The sequence below is a fragment of the Electrona antarctica genome (genome assembly GCF_951216825.1).
Source record: "Electrona antarctica genome assembly, chromosome: 8".
Classification (NCBI taxonomy): domain Eukaryota; kingdom Metazoa; phylum Chordata; class Actinopteri; order Myctophiformes; family Myctophidae; genus Electrona; species Electrona antarctica.
The window spans coordinates 3,935,928-3,962,568 of NC_136789.1; the positions used below are offsets into that span (position 1 = coordinate 3,935,928).

Sequence of the window (26,641 nt, forward strand, 5' to 3'; positions counted from 1 at the left end):
GGACGTGGTTTTTGACATAAAAATTGTGGAAATATTCAAATTTTCCCCTTACACACAAAATCAGTATCGGCGGTCGAAAAACTATCGGTGATCCAAAAAACCTGATCGGAGCACCTCCAGTTCATACGTTTAAAAACTATATACGGCAGTTACGCACACGCACGCACGCACGCACGCACGCACACACACACACACACACACACACACTTATCAGACAAAACAGATGTGTAGACATTTTTATTTAGTATGTATGTGATAATGTTACAGTATTCTTTTTTTTCTTCTCTTCATTTTATGGTTCCTGTGGTTAGAATGCTGCCAAAATGTTTCCTTTGACATAAACGTGTTTACAAAATACAAGTATGTTCATTGTGTGTTAGTGTATGAAAGCCCATTGAACAGTATAAAAACAAATATTCTTACAATAGTCTGATCGAACTTTACATCAAGAATATATCTGACACTTATATTGTTTCTGCAAAGAAATTAAAACATAGCTATTAATTTATTGTTAAAATATTTACCAAATTAAGTTCCTTGTTAATCATAACAATGGTCAATGAACAGATTGCAAAATAAAGAAATAAAATGCAATCACAAGCAGAATCAATTCTGTGTAATGCTGTGCGTATCCAATGTTTATGTTAGGAGTGTAAACAATGTGAGCTGTTTTTTTTCTTTCTTTTTTTTTTAATATATAAAACCAATATAACAGTAAGATCTGTGTTGAAACGAGCACTGTAGTAATTGTAATATTATCTTTGGTAATAATACAAACAGAATGTGATTTATGTAATATATTGTTTATACACAGTTCCTTTGATAGACCCATTTCCAGGCAGCATATACCCCCCCCCCCCCCCCCTCATTCTGGATTTAAGACAATATAAATACAATTATCACTTACAAATACAGGCCTTTTATGGTAAAACCTTCATTTGCTTCAAGGCATCAGGCTTTTTGTGGGAGCTCCAGATTATTCATCTCTCCTTCAGATGTCCATCTGTCACATGATCATCACATCCCCTCAAGGTGAATCTCCCCCATCTCAACGGGCAGTGACTGGGAGGGGTACAGCAGCACACAGCTCAGGTGTCTGGCTGCTCAGACATGTCTCTCTTACGACCCAGGTGTGTCTCTTGAGCGTCCCCTCAGCTCATGAACTGCGTGTAGCCTTCGGCACCAGTCACTATGACATCCATCCAGATCCTCATGGCCTCAGGAGATGGGGCCACCATGTAGTAAAGGCGGTCGTGGGTTTTCACACAGAACGTCAGAGATGGGTTAGGGCTCTGGAGGATTAACAGGACACACGGGTAGGAGGGGAGACGTGGTACATCAAGAACAACAAACTGCACCTGTTACACATCACCTTTCCTCACAGTTCTGTGTTGCAACAATACAGTGTAACCGCGGTTCCAAAACAGTGTGCCGAGGACTGTCCACGTGTGCCTTGGGAATTTGTGGCAGTTAATTATTACTCCAATCTATACAGCTATAAAATAAGCTATGATTTGCTTTTAAGTTACTTTGTGGGCACTCATTTCCCAATTAAGAGACATTTGAGACAAATTATATAGGCCTACTACCTTTTTTACCACTTTAAACCTTGTGTTCCTATTTTGGGCATGCCATCATAGTTTAACATTTAAATGTATGATTATGATTATGATTATTATTATTATTATTATTATTATTATTATTATTATTATTATTATTATTATTATTATTATTATTATTATTATTATTATTATTATTATGATTATTATTATTAGTGTGGTTGCTATATAACACTATTGTTCTCTGTCCGAGAATTCTTTGCCACCTGCTTTTTGTTAACTTTTCATAGAAAAGTTAAGCTTTTGGTCATGCTTCACACACTGTTGTTACTGTTGTCATGCTTCACATGATATCACAATATATAATATAAATGGTAAGACGGAATTCACTTCCCAGTGGATTCCTCGCGACTCGCATCAGTGCAACCACACTTGCAATTTCCCAGAATTGCACCTTTCTAGTTATTATTTATTATAATAAATACCAGGTGTGCCTTGAGATTCTGACTTTTGTTGATTTGCTGATTCTGACGTGGCATTAACAGCAATTTGCAATAATACAATAATAATTGGACTCCATTACTCAATAGTGCATAACCTCTATTAAACTATTGTTTAGTTCATTACATGCTGCTCTTGTTGAGGACTATTACATCCTAATCTTTTGATTGAGATAAAAATAACATTTCTGAATTATATAATATAATAATAGCTTATGTGAAGTAGAAATGTAATTTATCAGTACATCTAAACTTTTCTTTAATTGATGTACTACTCTGCCATAGAAAATAGTTTGTAGGATACAAAACAATATTTATTCTGCTTATTCATGTATTAAAAAATATGAAGGTAAAATTTGTTCTCTACCTTAGTGGCGCTCCGTAGGTGATCGTAATAAACTTCCTCAATAGCCTGAAAGTAAATGAGTCCTTTCAGCTTGGTCTCATGCTTATCTGCAAGAAGAGAACAAAAAACAGGAAGATAAGACATTGTCGCTGTCAGGTGGAAACTTCATACACATCTTAAAGTGTGAAGTGTGTTCCAATGGGTTCCAGTGTGCCGTATCAACATTATGACACCACATCAAAGTAAAACATATACTGAACAGATTTAGATTTCAATATACATAAACAATCCTTTGAAATATCTTATTTCACATATAGACTCTTATCTCCCAGACTCCCTCCCCAGTCAGAGTTCAGAGTTTGAATGACTACCGTTTTGCATACAGAAGTGCGGGGACTTAAATTGACTAATTGTGTGTGTGTGTGTGTGTGTGTGTGTGTGTGTGTGTGTGTGTGTGTGTGTGTGTGTGTGTGTGTGTGTGTGTGTGTGTGTGTGTGTGTGTGTGTGTGTGTGTGTGTGTGTGTGTGTGTGTGTGTGTGTGTGTGTGTATATGTGCCAGTGACCTTCCATTTTGCCAATGTTGGCACCCGTGCCTAAGGTTGACTATGCCTGCGTCTAATTAATACTTTCTTTGGTTCAATATTCACTTTCACTTATTATTATTTGTTTTATAGCTAAAATTATTATTATTAAAACGAATATACAAGCTCACAATGTATATTGGCTATTTTTGTGTGACACTGTATGACGTAGTGCATTCATTTACCAAAATATATATATATATATTTGGAGATATGAGTTGTCTGCCCGATATTATGTCTTGGACACAAAGACTTACAATTTACAATTGACAGTATAACAAGTCAGCACTTGAGTCAAAGTGACTATAAATACTCAAACATTATTCAAATTCTACTTTGTTTTTTGTAAAGATTTTTTTGAAGATAGCGTACAGTATGGTGACAGGAAATGGGGAGAGAGATGGCCGGGTTGACACACGGCAAAGGTCGTCGGGATCGGGAGTAGAACCCGTGACACGCCGTCAGATAGTGGCTTAGCAGACTAGCTGCCCGGGCCCCCAATCATTTTTTTGTTTGTTTGTTTTTTTCTTCATTCTTTGAGATCTTAATTCCAAGTAATAGGCTTTTTCAAGTAAAAGCTTTTTCATGGATGTTAAAGTTTATCCCTTGGTTCAAGACCGTACTGTAGAGCAGATCCTAAGACCACTTCTATGGGAGCCAACTCCCAATCTGTTGCACCAGATTGAGGCATTTAAGTGATTGTGTTCCAGAGAACTGGATGCTTTAAGGATGAACCCAATGTCAGATAATTAGGATACATCATTCTTTGGGTGATATTAAATGGGGGTTGTGCCAGAGGCCTCCCTGAGATATAGAGCATCGTCCCCTCCTGTCCAACATCTCTTGCACTGGAAAACACGTCTAAAAAAAGATGTTTTTGAATTTTGCTCTTGTTCAAATAAACAGTGTTTCTTGTTTTCATCTTTTCCAGAACGGCAATAAAACAAACATCCAGCAACAATTAAAGGCATTCTTTTGAAATCCGTCCCACATTTTGTCGTCTGCTTCCCGTTTCCGCACGCCCAAATCTGCTTAGTAATGAGATAAATGTTTTTTGAAATTTGCGTTTGTTTCGTTAGTCCCGAAGAAGCCAGGAGCTAGCCCTCCTCCCCAAGAAAAACACATCTTGAGAGGGTATTGCATCTTATTTCATCATCATCATCATCACCATGATCTTCATCAGGAGTGAGGGGGTGAAAAGGCTAGGCAATTGAGTAGAAAGAGAAGCAGAGAGAACGAGGGACTCGGTGATAAGGATATCGCCGCTGTCGGGCAGAAACCTTGTATCTTCATACTTGATCTTTTTTTAATGTTTTTTCAATTTAATGGCATTTTCTATACTTCAGTATATGTGTTGAAGTGTTGTGCAAAAGTAGCAAAAATAGAGGATCTACAAGCTCTCAACTTGTTGCATTGCGATGCGTGCTTGTACTGTAGAATGTCAATAGCTAGTATAGTATAGTATTTTTTTCCCTCCTTTAAACAAAAAGTATTACATAGCTGTCTGTCACTACATAATAACTTTAAGTTAAGTTAATTTCTCGAAAGTCCGTTGCTCCTATCAGTCTGATGTACTATCAGTGTGATGAATTTCAAATCAATAGGATACGATACACATGATCTTACTACATATGAGAGAGAAGTCTTGACCAAATAATCATCAGGTAACTCTTGCATGTAAGAAATAACCTAGAACAACAGGTCTGACTTGAGGGAATGCTGGCAATCTTTTCACATGGAAGGTCAACATGTATAAACAAGTACTTTGGAATGTCTATGTTCTGTACACAACAGTGATCAATTTTAATCATAGAAAAATAATGACACTAGTGTGTAATGTAAACCAAGCCAAGCTGAATGTTTGTGATTCAAGGAGAATCCTAATAAAGCTTTGATTTGAAGCTTTTGATCACTAAACCCACATACATGCTGCCTAGTGTTTAGAGCACTGAGGGTCTGAGTGTTAATTAACTCATTCTATGGCATGTAGGAGGAGCAAACAGAAAGAAAGGCCAGGTTTTGTTTTATATCTTTGATAAGGCTTTGATAGCCAAGACTGCATGCACTGGGGGACGGGGGTGCACCTATAGTTAATAGGTTTTCTCTATTGACACAAAAATAAGTAAGAATAAGAATCCTACCAAAGCTTTTTTGCTTTTAAATATCAAGCTGTTGATTTTAATCCGCTTAAATGCAGGGGGCCTCACCCACGTAGTAGTTGAAGTTCCTCTTGAAGCGGTCAAAGACAAACCAGCGTTTCTTCCACGATTTGATCTTGCCCCCCATCTTGACCAAATGGCCCTTGCACATCTTCTCGGTGAGGATGACATAGGGACAGGTGTCTATGTTGTGACCCGATGACTCCACGTGAGCACGCAGGTCAAACTCCTCCTTCCTGTTAGGCAGGTAGCGTGTCATTGGACGGGCCTGCAGACGGGGGAGAAAAAAGACAAAAGCTTAATATACAAGTGATTGTGGTAAATTGGATCTGCTGCGCGTAACTGGATCATTATTTACTTCGATTAGTCACACCACAGAAGAAAAGTCGTGATCAGGCAAGATGATTTGTATTATTATTTTACATTGAGCCCACAATTTTCTGCTGCTCTACTTCTACTCCCCCTTTCCATTCTTTCTTCATTTTCCCTTCCCCTCCTTCCATCTCCACCTGCTTTTACCCCATACCTCCTCTGTGTGTCTCTTCTCTCCTCTCTAACACACTCGTCTGATCTTCTCGTACTCATTCCCCCCTTTGGTGTCGCTTTCAGTCTCTCATCCTTGCCTCCAACGCCCCCCCCTCCCCCCGGGCCCTTACCCTCTTCCTTCGTTTAATCCCTCTGTCCTGCTGCTCCACTGACCTGGGAGAAGTGCTTCTCTCTCATCTTCACCTCCTCCTCCACGAGCCTGTGTCTGTGTGTCGTCTCGTCCTCAAGTCTCCTCTCGGCCTCCTCGCGCCTCCTCCGCTCCTCCTCCAACATCTGCCGCCGAGCCTGCACCTCCCTCTCCTGGGAGCAGCGGGAGAGGAGAGGAGAGGGGAGAACAGATGGGGATATGAGGAGAAGAAATGGGAGAGTAAAGAGGGATAAAAGGGGTGTTAATGGCAGACAAATATTGCAAAACAAAGTGCCTCAGCGTCAGCAGTCGACACATCCCGATCAGGGGGGTTTGTAAAATATGTCCCTGATGTGTATATACAAACAGCTTCTTAAAGAGTAGTCTTTTGTTGTTATAATAATCCTCTGTGATTTTCAGACCCTTAAACACAGGTCTTTACTTAGTTTAATACAAATAGAAACCATTTATGGGCTTTTGGGGTGAAATGCTGTTGAGAACTCACCCGATTTTCGATCAGCCGGGCTTTCTCGTGCTGAGCCTCCTTTAACAGCTTCTCCATGTCTTCTATCCTCTGGGCTTCCAGCCCACAGCCACTACAACACGTGCGCGCACACACACACACACACACACACACACACACACACACACACACACACACACACACACACACACACACACACACACACACACACACACACACACACACACACACACACACACACACACACACAGTGTGAGGCATGTGTAACCATGTGTAACATGGGTCTCCTGTTTTGGAAACCCAACTGCTCATCTAATAAGGGGAATCCCCCCCTGACCATGAGAGATATTGAGATATTGATAGAGATATTGAGTTGTGCTTGAAATGTACTGTAATTCTCCAGTCTGTTAATAAATACTTCAATCAATCAATCAATCAATCAATTAGACTTCTGGGCTACAGGCAAGGCTACTCTGCTACATTCACCCGCCTTCTGACCTCCTCTCATGGTAAATGGTGCATTTATATAGCGCCTTTATCCAAGGCACTTTACATAGATTGTGCATTACATTTACATTCACCCATCCACACACACATTCATACACCGATGGCGGCGGAAACCATGCAAGGCACCAACCAGCACATCAGGAGCAATTAGGGGTTCAGTGTCTTGCTCAAGGACACTTCGACACTAACACTCATGGAGACATTAAAATCTGAGTCTCCCACATGGGAAACTAAATATTTGTTCGCAAAGGGGACTCCCCCCCTGGTCAAGGCAGCTAGACTTCTGGCCTTCAGGCAGGGCCTGAGGGCCACCTGCATTATTACCAACCCTAACCATAACCTCAGTCTCGCTAACCTCAGTCTTAACCGGCCACGTAAGTCAGTTTCACGATGTTTTTGCTTCTGTAGAAGTAATTTCACTTCCACGATTCCTAATCGAAGCCAGTAGGCTCCAGTACTCCAGTAGAGCCTACTTGCTCCATTACATGGCCTACTGGTGATTATGGGTTGATGATAGCATTCAAAGTGGGTGCTCTGCAACACCTGCACTACAAGGCTAGACAAGGAAATAAACACTATGCAGCTGTCACGGGAAAACGGTTACTTTTCAGGAGATGGAAAAATGAATGTAGTCACAAGCTCTTGTTAAATACTTTTCATTGGTTCAATATTCAATATTGAGCTAAGTCAAAGTGAAATGGTTAATTGTATCTGTGGGTTTTCATACATTTTATGAAAACCCACAGATACAATTAACCATTTCACTTTGACTTAGTTTTGTGTATTCACTACTTTTGAGTGACACTGTAGTTTCAAAGTACAGCATTGACTGATGAAAAAAACATAAAAAGTCGAATTATAGAGATATAACGTTTCCTCCCCACAGGGACGATATAGATGTACCTGAAAATTCAAACTGTAAAAATAAATAAATAAAAATAAAAATAGTGAGTGGTAACTCTTCTACCGCTTAGAGCTCCGCAGTGAACACCAGCAAACTGGCTTACATTTTGACTAAATGTTAGCAAACTATTTTCTTGTGAAACATTGAAAAACTTGAAAACGTTGGCATGGCAACAGGCAGCGTTAACAACTAGTCAAGACAGCAGACATGTTGTCGGGGGAACAAAGCATTGGTGACCCTTCTTCGGGGAGACAAGGCAGACTTGAGTGTTCCCATGGAAACAGAGCCAGAAGCCTCGTCTTCCTTCCCCTCCACAGACGCTCACCTTTCTGGCGAACAGGCGTTGGAGTTGCCAGTGGAGACGCTGGTCTCCATGCTGTCTGAGCTCTCCAGGCTGAGGGTGTCGTACGCCTGGCTGCCACTAGGCGGCGTCTGGTGGTGTAGAATGGAGTGATGGACCGTAGGAGAAGCACCTGTGTGTGTGTGAGAGACCAAAAGGCAGTGGTGTAAACTAAGTAACTAAAGTACAATTACTCAAGTACTGTACTTGAGTACAATTTTGAGGTATTTTTACTTTACCGAAGTATTTCCAATTTTCAGTACTTTTACTTCTACTCCAGTACATCTCATACTTATTTTTATTTATTATAATTATTTACAATTTTACAATTTACAATTTAGGCATTTAGCAGACGCTCTTAATCCAGAGCGATTTACATTAAGCAAGAACAAAAAAAGCATGGGAATACATCACATATATAAAAAGCACAAATTATTTGACAGCTTTAGTTACTAATTATTTTGATTATTATTACAAAACATGCATTACCCACTTTAGCCCTATATACATTTCAGCCATTTGAAAATAGCCTATCATCAAGCTCACAATGCATCGCGGTGCGACGAATTGTGAGCTTGTAGATCTGCTATTTTCAAATCATTTTTATACATTTAAGAACTTGTGAAACTGGACATTCTGCATAATGAGTACTTTCTACTTTTGGTACTTTTAAGTACATTTTGATAGCAAGTAGGCTACTTTTGTACAAATGTTGAATTCTGGACTTTTACTTGTAACAGAGTATTACTACATTGTAGTATTGATACTTTTAATTTAAGTACATTTCCCACCACTGCCAAAATGATTTCTTGAGATCTCTGAGGAACATGGTGGACATTAAGTACTGTGTCCCGGTACTTGAGTACTACAAACTACGGTTCTGGACAAAATATTACTCAACTGCGAGTGAAAGTTGCTCCGTCTGAAGTATTCAAAATTACAAAGTATCTTCTTTTTTATATCAATACAGTGAGATTTAGACATTTTCCAGAAGAAAAATAAATCAATGATAGTGAAAACAGCAGCAACAAGACGTGATCAGGCACGTAGGTATTATAGATCTGTTAATTTCACTATATTTGAAATAAAGCTTAGGTGCTTAATTCATAATGTACTTTTTTCCTTGCTAGAAATGCAGTGAACTGGGGGAAAAAAGTATCCTAAATGAAAATTCTTAAGTAAAGTACAGATACTGGTACTCATTTTTAGTTTTTCTTGTGTCCACCACTGGAAGGATTGCAGTGCCCTCTAGTGCTTGTGAGGGTCTCTGCCACCCTTTGCTTTACATGTCATTCTACTTTGGTCTTCTGACAGAGTTGTCACGCCTGGACAACATACATAGCCGGCAGAAGACACACCATTTCCCCATTCCCATTAAAAGGCCAGGAGCAAGAGGCTTTAACCTTTAACGATTTGACTATTAAAAATGATCAAAAACGTTTTGAAGATGTTAGATAGAAATAGGGACACTAGGGTTAACGTGGTTAAAGAACTATGCATCAATACATGTCATTATCTATTCGCAACTTTCTTTTAAAATATGTTTTATTTTAAAAATGTCTCCATATAGTCATTAAATTGTTAATGCTTACCAATACCTTTTGGGTTAACAAGGCTGAATTATCTATGACTAGCAAATTTCAAGTCTCACAGTGCGTTGCTCACTGCGTGACCAAAAACTGGTCTACATTTACAATTATGTGTCGAGAAGTTGTGAATAAACAATGACATGCAAGTGAAAGTCCTTTAAACCTGTCAACAATCTGCCAAAAATAAAAGTAATAAAGCATTTGATATAGGCCATTAAATGTGATATGCATGATCATCCCTGAGGGACAGCATTACCTTTAATCTGCAGAGCCAACTGTTTCCTGGAGTCCATGTCTGGAAGACTTGACAGTTCTCTTAACGCCAGCTGCATGCCCAGCATAGCACACAAGGAAGACATCAGACGCAATGACAGGAAGTAATTCAAGCTGAATACAAAAGAGGAGGAGATCCCATTCTGTCAGATGTGCGTGATTAAGACACTGACCTTTTTGGACGCATTTCTCTCCACTCCATTGGAGTGTGGCGGTGCCGCGACACTATTGGCAAGAGAGTACGATGCCGTCTGTCCAATGTCTCCATCTGATTTGCACTGAAATACCTGAAAATAATACTGCATTAAATATTCTTCTCACTTGGATTGAGAGACACCTACAAACAGAGGTGTAGAGACAAATTCTACATGGGTCTAATTTATCTCCTGTTGCAGTGTTGTAATTAGTAGCTGCAGGAAATAAATAATTAGAATGCCGTTTAGACAACACACATATTTGGGCGTAGCTGCACATGGGAACTCCTTATGTGGTTATGCTGAGTCATAGTAACATGAGCGTGACGACGTGGTCCGCCGGCCAGCCGGGCCGGGCTGGCCCGGACCAGCCTGGGACGGCCCGGACCCGGGACGGCCCGGACCGGTCCTCCCTTAAGCCAGTTTTGATGTAAGATGGGTTGGAGGTTCTTCCTTAGCCTACTGGGGATGGGTATGCAGTTTCATGCCGGTCAGTCCAGCAGTGTCTGTGATTAGCTGTGCAGAGACGGACACACATGGACGTGGCAAAAACATAATCTCTGCCTCCTGGCCCATCGGCCTGGCTGAGATGGCACCAGGGTAGGAGATCAAATTCTCCATTGTACATCCCACATTGCTGCTGCTAAGTGCTAAAGACATTTGCTGCGAACGCTGATGATGTACATATACGAATACATACCGCCAATTCATACCCGATTGTGGGCATTTTCTATTGCACATCCCCCACTGCTGCCTTCTTAGCAGCAGTGAGTGACAAATATATGGAATGGAATAGGCTGCATTTCACTCATTTGCCCACTAGAGGCCATCTACTATTAACATATTGGTTGGTTTGAGGTGGCAGGACCACTGATAAATACAGAACATGCACGTTGGCATTGAGAACTTGCAGCTAAAAATGTAGCAAAACAATGTCTAATGTTTATACATATAAATTATATGTTCATAATTTGTTCATTCATTCAATTCATGTTATTTTTCTATATGAAAAAATCACAAGTTTAAAGATAGAAGTATACGGCCCAGTGAAAACAAAAAGTTAACGTCTCATTGAGTCAACACCAATCAAACCAAATAATTGACGGTTCCATACACATATCTGTCGTCTTCCCATCCACACAGAGTTAGATGAGAGAGGAAAAAGTGACGTGCGAGAGACAACAGAGAATTTACCTGCCCTTGTCTGCGTGTGGAAAGAGACTTGGCAGGCAATGGAGGAGGACATGACTGGTGGATCTCTCCCAGAGCCATGATGTCCTGGTACCACCTCTCTAGGTTCAGTGCAGGCATGGCCTGCCTGCTCACATCAGATTGGCTCTGAGATGATAGAAAGTGTTCAGCCAAAGGAGAAAAGAGCAGCATTCCAAGCAGGCAGTAAAAGGGAAAGGGAAAGTAGCAGTATTCTTGAGAGTACGATATTAAGCCTGTGTTGTTCTATGGTGAAGAAGAGCATGTAAAGTTCACCTTGAATGTCTAGTTGGTAAATTACTTTTTTATTATTATTATTATTATTTGTCATAATAACAATAATAAAGCGGGAATCCCTTTTTTATAGAATATATTTTCCTCTTTGAGCAATTAAATGTTAGTAAAGAAAAATAAAGAAAAAGCAAGAATCATTTTCCAATTAATTGAAAGCGAGGTCAGTTGAAAAATGGGGTTATTATAGGTGAACGTGATAGGCAAGAATCACACACCTGCATAGAGAACAAGGGGGGAGGGCCACATGCAGTTGAGTGGCACAGTAAGGAGGGGTCAGGGGGAGGAAACTGGAATGACTGGATGGAGGAGGAAGCGGAGGCGGAGTCAACTATCTGCATCCTGTAGATCTGGCTTAACTGACTGACTGTGATGTACTCCTTCATCATCAGCAACAAAACAACCAACCCATCCAATGAACACACACACACACACACACACACACACACACACACACACACACACACACACACACACACACACACACACACACATTTGATATAGGGAAAGAGAGCAGAAACAGAAAATAAGACGTCTCTACAAGCAAACCATGTATAGCCTACAACATCAGTGGTACTATGTTGGGCACAGTACAGCCTGATTTATACTTCATCGTACGCTGAAAATAGCCGATCTATAAACTCACAACGTGTCTCATCCGCAACACGCTGTGAGCTTACAGATTGGCTATTTCCGGCCTGCGGCGCCATGGTACGACAGAGCATAAATTAGGCATAAGTTAGAGATATGTTACTGAAAAACGGAGAATGCCAAAGAGCAGGCAGTGGTTCTACCTCAGAGGGCAGAGCCGGGGCTAACGTTACGGCCAAGGAAAGGCAGTGGAGAGTAGCAGGAGCAGGAGGAGGGTGTGGTAGGACAGAAGCGTTTCCATACATCTTATAGACATCAGACAGCCTGAGGTACTCCTGAACCAACAGCCAGAACACAGGGAATATAGAACATGACTGACCGGAAAAATACTCCAAACACGATTCACTCGAGAAATACTCCGAACTCGATTCACTCGCATTAGCTTAATCACTTCCCACTGCAAACCGCACTCACATGCACTCTGCCTTTGAGCTCAATATTCATTGTAGTAACTAATGTCACACATTCTCACATCATCCAGCTACTATGAAGTGACTGACAAATCAATATCATGTATATTTCACATTTCAAAATGTTCATATGACATATGTGTCCATATGAGGTGAGCAGAATGAACCCAAGCCATTTGGGCAATTGTAAAAACACAGCAGCACAATCTTTCAAAAACAAGTTATAATACCTATTTTCTTCTTCACTTCATCACACTGTCGTGCTCATTCATTTTAGTCAGCAAACACTTTTTGCTTAGGATTTTACTGTGTACAAACAGGCACACATTTGTTAGATTGTTTCTAAAGTAGAGCCCGAACGATGACAGAATTCTGAATCCGACTCCACCGACTACCACTTTTGACCAACTTAGATTTGATTAATTCTGTTTGAGAAAATAAGTCAAATAATGACCGATATATCAGCCAGACGTACATATCGGCCGGGCTCTAGTCTGAAGGAGGGTTTTGTTGTGTGTTACCTCTTGTGGCCTAACAGGACAGGGTTCGGGACAGAGTTCGGGGGAGGGGATGTGTGAGGAGGAGGAGGAGGAGGAGGTGGGAGAAGAGCGAGCACTAGGAAGCAGACCTTCCTCATTAGCGAGGTCAGGCTCGCTGATGTGAAGAGATTCCTGTAGAGGTGTAACAGTTAAATCCAACTCATCGGTTCAATAATCAAAACACATATTAATGGGGGGGGGGGGGGGGTGAATTAGAACAGAATTGTTTTTGTGTCGATTCATTTATTTATATATATTTAAAAACACTGTTCAACATTATTATTCTGGGGGGACATTAGCCAAAAATAGATTTTTAGCAAAGAGATTTGGTGTAAATAGAAAAAAGCGGTCCAAGTACAGAGCTAAACTGGAACTGAGTCCAGTTTATTAAGTCTACTCTAGAGGGTTAACCCATTAAAACCGGGTAAGCATCTGTGTCACTTTAGATTTTTGCGTTGGCTATTCAGATATACAATATATCCAATATCCAATACACACTGCGATCTTGTACAACAAAATCTTGAAAGTGTGAGAACTAGAATGGGCCTCAGGTGTTGTAACTGTGCTGTGATATTGTGGGCTCCTGCTCACCTCTCTGGGGCTGCTGCTGTGGGGCTTGGGGAAGCCTCTCCCTCCTGTCAGAACATGGTACCTCTTCTCCAGGGAACACAACCGGTCCTTCTCCTAGAATGCACACGCAGCATGGTCACAGACGTAACAGATATAGATACAATGGATAGACCTTTATTACTACCCGAGGGACATTCAGTTGTCAAGGCAGCACCACAGTAAGGATGAAACAAAGACACAGGTAAGGGTAGACTCTGTACCCTTACCTACCCGGTAGAGACTAAGTGGTAGGGTAACTAATAATAATATTTAAAAGATAACAATAGGCTATAAAAGAAGATGCAAGTTTTATTGGTGGATAGCCATGGTGACCATCGACATCAATCCAGAGTTCATGCAAGTAAAATAGAGGAACATTCATGTCACCTTTTGCAGCAGCTGCAGGGCCAGGGTTCTGTCTTTAGCCATTCTCTCACATTCCTGAGCTGCCTGCAATCCCATCTGTTTGGCCTGAGCATCCAGAGCTGCCATCCTCTCCTGGAGGGAATCAATCAACAGCAACATCTTATTGTCAATCACCAATGTCACGGCCACATAATTATGTATGACAGTATGCTGCATTGTTCTTTTTTTCTTTGTTGTGTAACACACACACACACACACACACACACACACACACACACACACACACACACACACACACACACACACACACACACAAATATAAATATATATATATATATATATATATATACATATATACATACACACACACACACATCTCCCCCCCAAAAAAAATATCCAAACTGGAAGAGTAAAATATAGCTTTTTGTCAATGTATTGAATATATTTAGAAACATAATCGTATTGTCAGTGTGGATGTAGCCTGTACCTTCCTGTGGGTCACACTGCGGTGGTATTCAGCTCGCTCATGGAGGAGCTGGGAGGTCTGCAACTCCTTCCTCTCCTCCAGACTGCTCTCCTCCTCTAGCTGACGAAACTCCAGATCCTCAAACTGTTTGGTCCTACTCTCAAGAGATTCAGACTCCTGATCACACACACACGCGCGCGCACACACATGCACAGTCACACACACACGCACAGTCACACACACACGCACACACACACACACACACACACACACACACACACACACACACACACACGCACACACGTCACACACACACACACACCCACACACAGGATAATCACACTGTTGGAACACGCTGAAGAGAGCAAGTATTTTTAGAGAAATACTCCTTACTTAAAGGAGAATTCCATGCTAGAAGGCTTTCTTACCTTTATTTGTAGTTGTTACATCCCCACCAAAGAGGTCCAGGTGTTATTTTGTGCAAAAGTGCATTATTGGCTATTTCCTCTAATATAAGCCCTCAATGGGGGTTTGGTTTTTGTGCTAATTCGCTTATTATATACTTATGAGAGGATATATACAAAATAAAATTTGAGCGATGGAAATAAGCGAATTAGCGCAACACCCCAATGCCCCATTCAATTCAATGCAATTCAATTAAATTCATTGAGGGCTTATATTTGGGGAAATAGCCAATAATGCGCTTTTGCACAAGATAACACCTGGACCTCTTTGGTGGGGACGTAACAACTACAAATAAAGGTAAGAAAGCCTTCTAACATGGAATTCTCCTTTAACCATTGTCCTTATTGCCAAATGTGTCTGTGAGTGTAATGTTCACAAAAGAAGGCCATCATTCATGATGAATATTAATATGCAAGTGACTAGCAAGCTCTTAGAGGCGGGGTGCTGAGTGGTAATAGCAATGCATTAGTATACTTGCAAATAGGAGTTCCCAGTAGGTAAGCGAGACGACGTAACCACAAGAAGTGGCACATACACAGTGTCTATTCATATCTCACAAACATGCAAAGAGCTAATATGAACCTTACAAATGTGACACCAGCTTTGAAGTAAAAAGAGAACCACAGCAGGGGAAGTAGAAGTGCACAATAAGCAAACTATCAATAGCTCTGTTTGGAGTGCATCAAACAGCGCTAATGTTAAGCCTGATTTATACTTCAAATAGTTGCACGCAGGTGTAGTGTACCGGAAGTTTACTAGAGCTTGTATACACCTGCAATTCCTGGTGCGTGACAGATACAGGACTCAGGAGGAGTTGAACTTGGCACCTGAGAAGTCTGGGCAATGTGAAATCGGCAATTTGTTCCTAAATATGAAAAAGTTAAGTATAAAAGTATGCTTTGTAAAATGGTCAGAAATAATGTATACAGCCGGGTACATGATTTGAACATGCACGGTACATCATTATCAGACCTAAATTTACCCGTCAACTGTTTTTGCCATAAATGATTGTATATCCACAGATTTTGTAGGAATAGCTAGGCCTTAAATGACAAAATGTTCAAGGATGTTCAAATCATACATACAGTATACTTGACCTTATTCAGACCATTTTCCAAGTCATACATTTATTTCATTCTTTATTTTTGTTTTGGAGAAAATAGTCAATTTAACATGGAGGTGCCCAGACTTCTTCCGGTTACCTGTGGCTGTGACCCCATGCGCAACTACAGTATAAGTCAGTGCTTTAGGCGTGCGCCGTGCGGTGCCTGCGTTTCTGTCTGTCACTAGGCGTAGTATAACTCACTGTTGCCAGCCAGTGGGCTGCTGTGTGAGAACACTGACCCTGCAGAGTCGCTCCTGCAACTGTTCCCTTAGAGACAAGTCACACTTATCAAACTGCCTCTTCAGCTCATTGTACTCTTCCCTCTGTCTGTCCAGGAGCTGCCGCTCAGCCGACACATTAGCCCTCCCCTAAAACACACGTAAACACATATAAACACACCCACACACACACACGCACGTGCATGCATGTGTAAATGCATACACAAACACACACATAGCACGCACACACGCACGCACACACACACACACACACGACACACACACACACGTGGAGCAGCACACGTGCCAACCCAGGAAGAAAAACAAAACACAAATGCCATCTCAAATCCATGCAGCCAAGCGTTCCATGTTAAGTATAATATATGAATGAAGCAGAGGTTAGAGGTCATCAGGACAGCCAGGCTTCAATCAATTCAGTAGCATTAAATTATTATGAGACGGCAAAACTGTTTTAGAATAGATCAATGCAATGAATGAAATCACAGGGTCAGACCAGTTTGCAAAGGCCACGAGTTAGCGCATGGCTCAGTTACAAGGTCAACGGTATGTTTTTGTAATTTAAATCAACTTGTCATAGCGTCGTCCATTTACTTTTTGTGGGGGTATGACATCAAGCTCATGTGGAGATTTCATGGTGGTCATTTGTACTTGGTTGTTTGCAAATTTCCCAGGAGGTTGGATTTGTGTGTCTTCCCCCCTACACCTCCCCCCCCCGTCATGCAGACCATCAGTATTCATGCACACAGAAGTACACGTAACTATTTTAGTGTGTTTAGTCTTCACTCTTCAGCTCTTCACACTGAGGAACACAAAGTTAGCTGATCATTTTAACACTGGAGTACCTATTTCATGTCATTATAGCCTATAGGCGAAAAAAGTAAAGAACCATGTAATTGCGTGTGTGTGTGTGTGTGTGTGTGTGTGTGTGTGTGTGTGTGTGTGTGTGTGTGTGTGTGTGTGTGTGTGTGTGTGTGTGTGTGTGTGTGTGTGTGTGTGTGTGTGTGTGTGTGTGTGTGTGTGTGTGTGTGTGTGTGTGTGTGTGTGTGTGAGACGGACAGTGCAGACTGGGTTGACAGGGCTATGTTTACTGTTTGCAGCCTGCCCTGCGTGCCCACCTTGCTCTTGTCTCTCTGGGTGGTCTTGTCCAGCTGGCTGAGTTGGAGCTGCAGCTGAGCAATCATTTCATTCTCCACCTCCACCTGTTCCCGCTCCGCCTGGCTCTCGCCCTGCAGCAGAGCTCGCTCCATCTCCACCTGGGGGGTTGGAATCGTTTTATATCACTTCATAGACAATAAACGTATCTTATCTTGTCATCATTATAGGTGAATATTTTCAATAAAAATAAAATAAATAAAATATTTTCCCAAAACAATTGTAAAACATTCAAAAGTATAAAATGGTACTTGAGTGGTTAAATAACTATGTTGATTGTTTGTGAGATAAGCTCTTCAGTTAATTCAGTATGGAGAAATCAAGGATTTGCACCAATTATGTTAGAATGCTATTGTGCTTTCGAGGCGAAGCTAATCTAATCTGATTTACATGTCATGTGGTGTAATAGCATTGTGTTGCACAGCAGTAAACTGAATAAATATCAAACAACAAATAGAGGGGAACCTGCAAACAATCCCTTCACCAGATACACATAACAGTAATTTGATTCAAGAGATGTTTTGTTAGCTATACAGTATGATTGCTATTGTTTGTGTGTGTGTGTGTGTGTGTGTGAGTGCGTGCGTGCGTGCGTGCGTGCGTGCGTGCGTGCGTGCGTGCGTGCGTGCGTGCGTGCGTGCTCTAACCTCCTGTCTGGTCTCCTGTATGTGCTGCTCCAGCTCAGTGACTGTGTGTTTCAGTTGGTCCACTCTGGACAGCACCATGTTCCTCTCATCCTCCAGGTGAAACTGGTCCTGGCTGCTGGCTCCTCCAGGCATTACATTATATCGCAACAGCTCTTCACACTGAAGAACACAAAGTTAGCTGATCACTTTAACACTGATCATAAGACCCAATTACTGAATGTCAAGTCTCCTGGTTTTCCTCCGGATATGTATGTATGTATACACTGATTTACTATGACACAATGTATGGCACATAGGAGGACCACCACAACTCTGAGAGTGTAAGGGTCCATTTGGTTCTATTTACACACTCTCAGAGTTACAGACCTGTAATGGTCATTAAGGGCTCCTTATGGTCCTTATGGTATTCTGGTAATAGTATTGTCCGGGAAACTTTGACAGAAAAAGACTGTCAAAGTGCTCATAAAGTGCTCTGTGCTCAAAGTGCAATTAGAAAGCAAACGTTTCGGTCCTAGGACCTTCGTCAGTGCTATATGTGTTTCCCTTATGTTTTTGAGACCACCACTACCGTAGTCAAGTCTGGAAAGAAAAAAAGGACGAAGAAAGGCGCAACAGTTTTCTCAGTGCAATAGTATCATTTTGTATGTCTGTGGCAAAATGTGTATGTTTGGCAAAAATGTTTGACAAAGATGAGCAATGAGTAGTATCAGAATATAGAACTATTTTATAGAATATAGAACTTATTTTAACAGAAGAAAGTAACAGGAAGTGAGGTACCAGGAAAGGCTATGAAAGTACCAAGGAAGCTTAGAGAAGGAATGGAAATGGTCACGTGACTGGGCTGCGCCATGACACTTTCATGGACACTTTCATGGGAGCCAAAACTCACACCGGAAGTTCAATGAATACATGGCAGTGAATGGTGCCGGCTGGACCAGCTCATAACAAACATTATTTCTGAACAATGTAGACCTTTGTCATATAATCGGTTCAGGAATATAAAAGAAGACATATCACAGGTTGTTTTCGAATCACTTGCTTTTCGATGTGCACAGAGTGCACAGTATATAATTTTATTTGAGGATCTAAACAGCAGCAGGTATCATTTCTGGCTCAGAGGTATCGCAAGATTTGAATGACAGACATTAAACGGTGGGAAGTCTCGCAATACTTGGTACGTTCATTAAGGTGCTTTGTGCTCTTTAAGGGCGTGTTCGGAAATACCGCACCAAAGCGCACTCGCCTATTAGTTTGCATTGCACAGTGCACTCAGTGTGCTATTTCCGAACCCGCCCTAGATACCATACCTCTATAAAATGACACATTGTACACATCGAAAAGCAACACAGCAGACAATAATGTGTTACATGTCTTCTGTTATTTTCCAGAAGCGATTACTTTACAAAAGGTCTCAGTCATTCAGAAATAGTGTTTGTTCATGAGCTGGTCAATGAGCTCTCATGACTCCAGTACATTCTGCCGAACTTCCTGGTGTAGTTTGGCTCCCATGAAAGCATCCATGAAAGTGTCATGGCGCAGCCCAGTCACGTGACCATGTCCTTTCCTTCTCAAATCTTCCTTGGAAAGCCAGCATGGCGATGACCCCTGATTTTAACCATAATTGTTACAAAACCCCTACATAGCCCAAAGCTTTACAATGCATTACATGTGCGGACGAACGTGCACCAAAGTGCACGTTTATGTGCATAAACTTACCTCCGGGGTTAGGTTGGGGTCGCGAGTCAATGGAAGCATTATTTTGGGGTCGGGAGCTGGAAAGTTTGGTAAACCCATGCTGTACTGTATCTCACCTCTTGATGGGTGCTCTCCGTGCTGCTGGACTCTTCTCTCTGGTACTCCTCGTCACTCTCTCTCCGCCTCGGAGCCTTCTCTCCGCCCTGGGCAGACGGCCCACCTCCAGACTCGGGGCAGGTGCCTCTGGCATGCCCCTCCCTCGTCCCAGGGAACAGCCCTGCCTTTCCTGTGTGGCCCAGCTCCTCTGGCCCGTCCTCCTGGTTGTATCCGGCACACAGGTTCAGGATGGACTCCAGCCTCTTTCGCTCCTATACGTGAGGTGGGAGGGAGGAATGGAGATGAGGGGTTAACACGGCCAGATACAATGCAGATCCTATTCCTGAGCGGCCTGAAATGTCCTTGCATGACATTGTCCCTTTGAAGCAGCTGCCGGTCAGCCGTTGGCAGCGGCCAGCTGTAACCTGATAGCTGAGCATGGCGACGTTGACGTGATCTGTGCCTCAACATGGAGCGTGTAATACCCTCTGCCAGGGCGAGTACTGTACACAGCATATGAAAACAGAATCCTACTAGAGCATGCCAGACACTAGTATTTGGCAGGTTCAGAGATGGGCAATGAGTTGGATCACTTCTGTCACAGACATCATAGAAAGAAGTGAGCCACATGGAGTTGAACTGATTACTGACCACATTCACACGGCAGCCATTTTATACTTACATCATACCGGGAGGGGTGGGGGTGTTGGCTCCTGAGAGAGTTGCAGTGTGTAATATATACAATATATGTATAGGACTGGCAAACTCCAACATAACACACGGGACACCAGGGGGGTCAGTTGGAATAGGAAAAGAGAGGACAATATATATGCATGCGTGCGTGCGTGCGTGCGTGCGTGCGTGCGTGCGTGTGTCTGTCTGTCCTGGGCATAACTCGGGCGCCATCCGACCAAAATGTGGAACGCCCTACCAACTGTCATTAAGACATGCGAATCCCTTGACTCCTTCAAAACCGCTCTCAAAGGGCACCTACGGATGGCTGCAATTCGAAACTGGCCCCCGTAAAATCTGAATCCCCCCCCCCCCGCCCCCCCCTTTTTTCCCCCCACTGTATATATTTCTTTTCCCTTTTTACCTCCTTTATGATGAATTCCTGTTCTGTCTATAGAAGTGTCTATTTGTACGTCTCTAAATGTTTTGATGATTTGAACATGGTGGACCCTATTGGAAACAAGTGTAATGCTTAATTGGGTCGTCCACTCACAGTTAACAGCCTTTGTATTGAGTTTGTGCTTGAAATGTACTGTAATTCTGCAAACTGTTAATAAATTCTTCAATCAATCAATCAATCAAACCATTTTACCTAAACTTTGGCATGAAAAAACTCCAGGTGACCTGGAGGTGTGCGATGACGAGACCAACCGTTTCTGAGAACCTGTATCTATCTAACCTGTATCTCCTCTGTGGAGGACGCACCGAAACTCTGTGTTTGGGGTTGGAAGTATCGGCTCCCCTGATAGGCCAACTGGACCCATCGGCTTTGTGGATTGGTAGAGCTTTGTGTGCCGTTTGTGCCACCGTGCCTACAGTATATTCCTGATTTGCATCGTTCCAGACTTGGAGTAGATACAAATTAAGTAATTCCTATAAAATAAGTATATATAAATTATACTTATTATTGTCAAAAATGTTGAAGATAGCAGATCTATAAGCTCACGTCGCAAACATTTTAAAACATAGTTTTTTACGTTTTTCACCTATAATGAGTGACATGCCCAAAATATGGCCACGGTTTGTGTTCCATCAATCAGTGTGAAGAGCTGTTGAAGCCAAGGACCAGTTTCACCAGGAGGACCCCCTCCCACCCTCCGCAGCCAAGGGCTATGGCTATTTGGGGGTCCTTGGCATGAAAAGGTTTGGGAATTCCTGACAATATTGTAATTAATTACCACCTATTTATTACACTTGTACACACAGTAAATAAACTCCAGGGTAACTAAACTGCCCTTCTTTGTCCTTTGTTAGGGTTGACTAGCTCTCTACATAAACATTTAAGGAAGACTCCTTAGACAGAGACTAAGAAAATAGTTATTCTTTTATTTTAACATGCTCATGAAGTGAAAAGTGCAAAAAAGCAGAAAATGTTTCAGTCTAAAGGTGGCCTTACACTAGCCGATAATCGGGCATTTTTTGACGCTCGGGGGGTGCCCGACTCAATCGATCTGCTCGGGGCGCGATCGGGATCGACCCGATCAACATCAAGCATGTTTGATATTTGCTCTGCCCCGCTCCGATTATCCTGTAGTGTGTGGTGCTATCAGATTTCAGATTGAAAAGAATCGGCTAGTGTAAGGCCACCTTTAGGACCTTCGTCAGTGCTGTATGAGTGGATCACAGTCTTTTTCTGACAGTTTTCACTTACAGTAAATAGAAATGGATAGCTACAGACTGCACCACATGATACCACAAACCCCTCATCAACACTCATTTTGCTCTTAACTCTGGGATGAGAGCTGCTTTAGTTGCTGCCCTTGGTGCTTGCATGTGATCATTTTAAAGCCTGACTGCTTCTTCTTTCCAGTGGCTTTGTTTATTTCATTTGCCAATGATAGGTTCTGTCTCTGCTCAGTCTATATATTCTCTTGTCACTACTGTATATTTCATACATTGATTTATACTTTTTATCCAGTAAAATAACAGTGCAGGCAGGTAACAATAACACAGACTGTGCTAAATGGCTATTATACCTAAAATATATCTGTCAAGAGAAACTAAATTAAAAGCCCTCTCCAACATTAGTGTTAGTGATGAACAACTAAACTTTGTATCTGAAGTTCATGTGATCAGTGATCTCTAACCTATCTATCTATCGATCTAAGATCTATATCTATATCTCTCTATACTGTATATATTTTTTGCCTGTTCTATCATTCTGTCTACTGGATCGTTTATTGATAGGACAGTAGACTGACAGGAAATGGCTGGATCGGGCCTGGATCTAAGCTTTTAAAGAATATGGTTTGGCAGATAATATGGAAATAAATACCCTTGGTCCAAATGGGCCTGATTTAAGAGGCCCTCAGAAGCCGGGCTCCTCTGCTTTCCTATACTAACTACTCAAATCTAGGCCCAACAAGCCTGTGGTTCTTTCTTAGGATCTAATATGGTATGCTTTGCTGAGTTTGCTCTGAAGCCAATAGAGATGGCTAAAGTTTGTGAGTAAACAAAGCTATTCATCATCCTCAGTAATGCTTGCTTTCGCTCGAGGTAGATATGAATTATAACTTGATCCAGTGGGAGTTGAACAGACAATGTGGAGGAGGGGTCTGTGCAAACAACGCTATTCTAAATGTAATGTTGTTTAGAATGCATGATAGAAAATCCACACAAACCTGCAGTAATTGTCTAAGCAAACTGCTAGCTGGCATTGGCAGGGTGGGACCTTCCTGTCCACAGAATGAGCAAGAAGAGGAAACTACTGTCACAAAGAGATCATTAATTTTAACTCATTATTTTATTAGTGGTTAAACTACTGTATAGAAATCAAAGAAAAGTCATATTAAAGTCTTGCTGTTTAACATTCGTTTTAGTAGTCTGTTTTAGCCACACCCCTTTGGGCCCCTGAGAATATTTTGGAAAGCAACAACATACATAAATACATTTCTAGTACATTTCCGGTACCTAAGTAATTTTGGGGGGGGGCCGACACTTGTGAATAATAATAAGAAAACAAATTTGCTGTATGTGGAATGGTTATTGTGTAAAATATACTGTGAAGAAAATAATTAACTTTTGTTTAATTTAAAACGTTACAAAGGATGACTTTAAGCAATGTTTTGAATCTGAAACTGTACTGAAATAAAACAAGCAGGCAGCCAGTCTGTAAAACGACTCACCGGTCATTGCAATTGATGCTAAGACTAACCTTTCTACTCTGGCTGTGACCTTTACAATTAATGACAGATAAACAGCAGTGCACAAAGAAAGCGTTTCAAGAGAACAAGTATCTCAGTATCTCTCTCCTTGATCAGCATCAATTATACAATGCCTCTTTAAAACAGTCAGAAAAGAATAGCAACTTAAGTAAGTAAGTAAGTAAGTAAGTAAGTAAGTAAGTAAGTATGTAAGTAAGTAAGTAAGTAAGTAAGTAAGTAAGTAAGTAAGTACATTTTATTTCGGTACATTTAAAAGAGAACATATACATACATACATATTTGTATATATTATTAATATAAGATGATAATATAGATTCTTACTATTGCATTCTTAAACAACACAATGTCTAAAATAAAAGCTGTTGGGTGCAATATGAATTTAAACTGCTACAACTCCTAGTTATTTTAAATCACAGCTAAAAGCTGTTTGTTTCTGCCTTTTACTGAGATTTCTTTAGTAATTCTTCTGCACTATAATTTTACTCACTTTATTTTTCTATAAAAGTTTAAACTTTTATAGTGTCCTTAGTTGTATCCTATTAACAAGATAGGTGTACATTTTACCAAATTCAAATGTTATAACGTGTTTCTTTTGCTGAAATTTACTATACTAAGGACCTGATAAGGTCTTATAAGATCGAAACATTGACCAGCAATTTCAAAAGTGGAGTTGAGAATATAGGTGTGAGAAACAAACTCATTGGGGAGTGTATCTGTACCTTTACCCACATACTGTATACAGAAACCATAGTGATCAGACGCCTCCCACTCCACCACAGTTGCATGTTGTCAATAACTGTCTTATTTGTTACCAGAAACCTCTTGGTTCCTGAAATAGCCTGTGCTCACGGACAGGCGGGAATTGCCCCCTCTGTGGTCCCTTCAGCTGTTAGGCTCCGGCTGGGGTGGGCTGAGGAATGATGGAGGGTGGGCGGGTGCGGACTGAGGATGGGTAAGAACTATGCGTGTTCTTTTAGGGCTTCTATGAATATAAGTGGGAACTTCCAGTCAAGAGGAGGCATCTTTATATCTGAAGGTCACTCTTTTATCGGTTAAACATAGTGATGAGAGGTATCCAGCTATGCCCTCTGCACATGTACCCTCAGACTTGCTGAGGAATGTACACTGGCATTTCAGACTCGGGCCAAATTGGTAAACCATGCCACCAGCACCATGGGGAGCTGAGCTTGTGGCTGTGTGCCAGGACACTCAGACCTGCTGTCTACTATGCTAGTAGGCTAAAATTCTTGTCAACCTTTAATGCAAAGAAACATACAGAAGAAAAAGACCACCCACTCATAGGAAGCAGGGACTCCAGAGATGTGTCTTTAGAAATACTAATGTACAAATCCAAGGTCTGAAATGTGAACTGATCCATTCTGACAGAAATGGATCAGGTTTTATATAATTACAGTATACAATATACATGGTTCAGTTCAGTCCTAAATCACTTACCAGCTTCTCCATCTCTTGCTCGCGGAGCCTCTCCTCTATCTGCCAGCGATGGTATTCCAGCAGCTCATCCTCGTCACTGATTTCAGAGATGCTGTTTTTGCGTCCCCTGGTGTGAGGCTTCATCAGAAAAGGGTCTCTACTGGCGGTGCAAGAAGCCTTCCTCTGGCTATGAGGGCTGGTCAGAGGAGATGAGCTAGACAAAGAGCCCTGCTCCTCTGAGCTAATCACAGGTCTGCGTGGTGCCCGAGGACTCTCTGAGACTGGCTTAACAGTGGACGTATGGGAGGAGAGGGAGGAAGACGAGCCATGGAATCCTGGGGTACCTCTGCGAGACATGGAGGGGCTGGGAGGAGGCAGCTCTCTTAGAGCGGTGCATCCATTTGGATCTGGAGCCCTGTACCTTTGCAGAATGTCAGTGTGTGAGAGCAACGGACTGGGCTCTCTCAGGGGACTAGGCGGTCTCTTCTGTAGGGAAGAGCCTCTTAACCTAGGGCTTGATGGAGCTACAGGGGGCATTTTGGGAGTCAGTCTGGTATTAGAGATTGGGGATGGACTGTGATTTGATTTCATGTTTTCTGTCTCCTGATCTGGCCATGTGCAGTTTGGTGTAGGACTCGATGATGCCTCTGTTTGGGTGCTCCTTAAACGTTTAGGGCTTCCTGGCACTCTCTGTCCACCCGCAGGTGCAGCGGAGATGGTCCGAGGAAGTGGAACAGGAGGTTGGTTGGTGTGGGCGGAGCTTATAGAACGGGCAGGCACCGGAGGAGCTGATGCTCCGTGCATCTCACCAGGAAGGTGCAGGGATGGGGAGCTTCTGTCATAGCTGGAGTCCTTTGATGCTCTGTGCAACTCACCAGGAAGGTGCAGGGATGGGGAGCTTCTGTCATAGCTGGAGTAAAAGGAGGCAACCCCTTGCAGTCCGCTATCTCTTCCGTTGAGCATGGCTGGATGAGGAGACTGGGGAATCAGGTGATGGGCAGGTTTCCTAGGCCTTGAGGACGGTGAGCTCTGAGATTCCTTCAGCACCAGAGAGTCCTGGAGGTCCTTCTCTATGTTGCTGGCCAGGGAGCCAGGGAGTCCTAGGTGGCTCCCGTTCAGAGCACCATGGGCATCTGTAAGAAAGGACATGGAAGCATTATGAACTAGAATGGAGCATAAATGGAAAGTATAGCCAATGGAAAGTATAAACACACTATATAGCCAAACAATCAAGTACGCATGAACACAAATGTGCACGCACG

General features: G+C 42.0%; 1 protein-coding gene across 1 annotated transcript in view; it reads right to left on the reverse strand.

Moving 5' to 3' along the window:
• Window positions 1–1,151: 1,151 nt before the first annotated feature.
• phldb1a (pleckstrin homology-like domain, family B, member 1a) overlaps window positions 1,152–26,641 on the reverse strand; it is a gene marked incomplete at its 3' end in the record, with an annotated part of 34,061 nt that continues 8,571 nt past the window's right edge. Inside the window, exons 6-26 of the mRNA XM_079507996.1 lie at window positions 25,401–26,512; window positions 23,403–23,456; window positions 20,070–20,321; window positions 18,259–18,417; window positions 17,575–17,712; window positions 16,460–16,588; window positions 14,672–14,827; window positions 14,206–14,316; window positions 13,801–13,893; window positions 13,192–13,341; window positions 12,404–12,535; window positions 11,828–11,989; window positions 11,304–11,447; window positions 10,089–10,202; window positions 9,899–9,968; window positions 8,039–8,186; window positions 6,324–6,414; window positions 5,845–5,991; window positions 5,194–5,413; window positions 2,427–2,512; window positions 1,152–1,292 (exon numbers count right to left, since the gene is read on the reverse strand). Coding sequence (XP_079364122.1) covers window positions 1,152–1,292; window positions 2,427–2,512; window positions 5,194–5,413; window positions 5,845–5,991; window positions 6,324–6,414; window positions 8,039–8,186; window positions 9,899–9,968; window positions 10,089–10,202; window positions 11,304–11,447; window positions 11,828–11,989; window positions 12,404–12,535; window positions 13,192–13,341; window positions 13,801–13,893; window positions 14,206–14,316; window positions 14,672–14,827; window positions 16,460–16,588; window positions 17,575–17,712; window positions 18,259–18,417; window positions 20,070–20,321; window positions 23,403–23,456; window positions 25,401–26,512 — 3,809 coding nt within the window. The remainder of the gene's footprint in view (window positions 1,293–2,426; window positions 2,513–5,193; window positions 5,414–5,844; window positions 5,992–6,323; window positions 6,415–8,038; window positions 8,187–9,898; window positions 9,969–10,088; window positions 10,203–11,303; window positions 11,448–11,827; window positions 11,990–12,403; window positions 12,536–13,191; window positions 13,342–13,800; window positions 13,894–14,205; window positions 14,317–14,671; window positions 14,828–16,459; window positions 16,589–17,574; window positions 17,713–18,258; window positions 18,418–20,069; window positions 20,322–23,402; window positions 23,457–25,400; window positions 26,513–26,641) is intronic.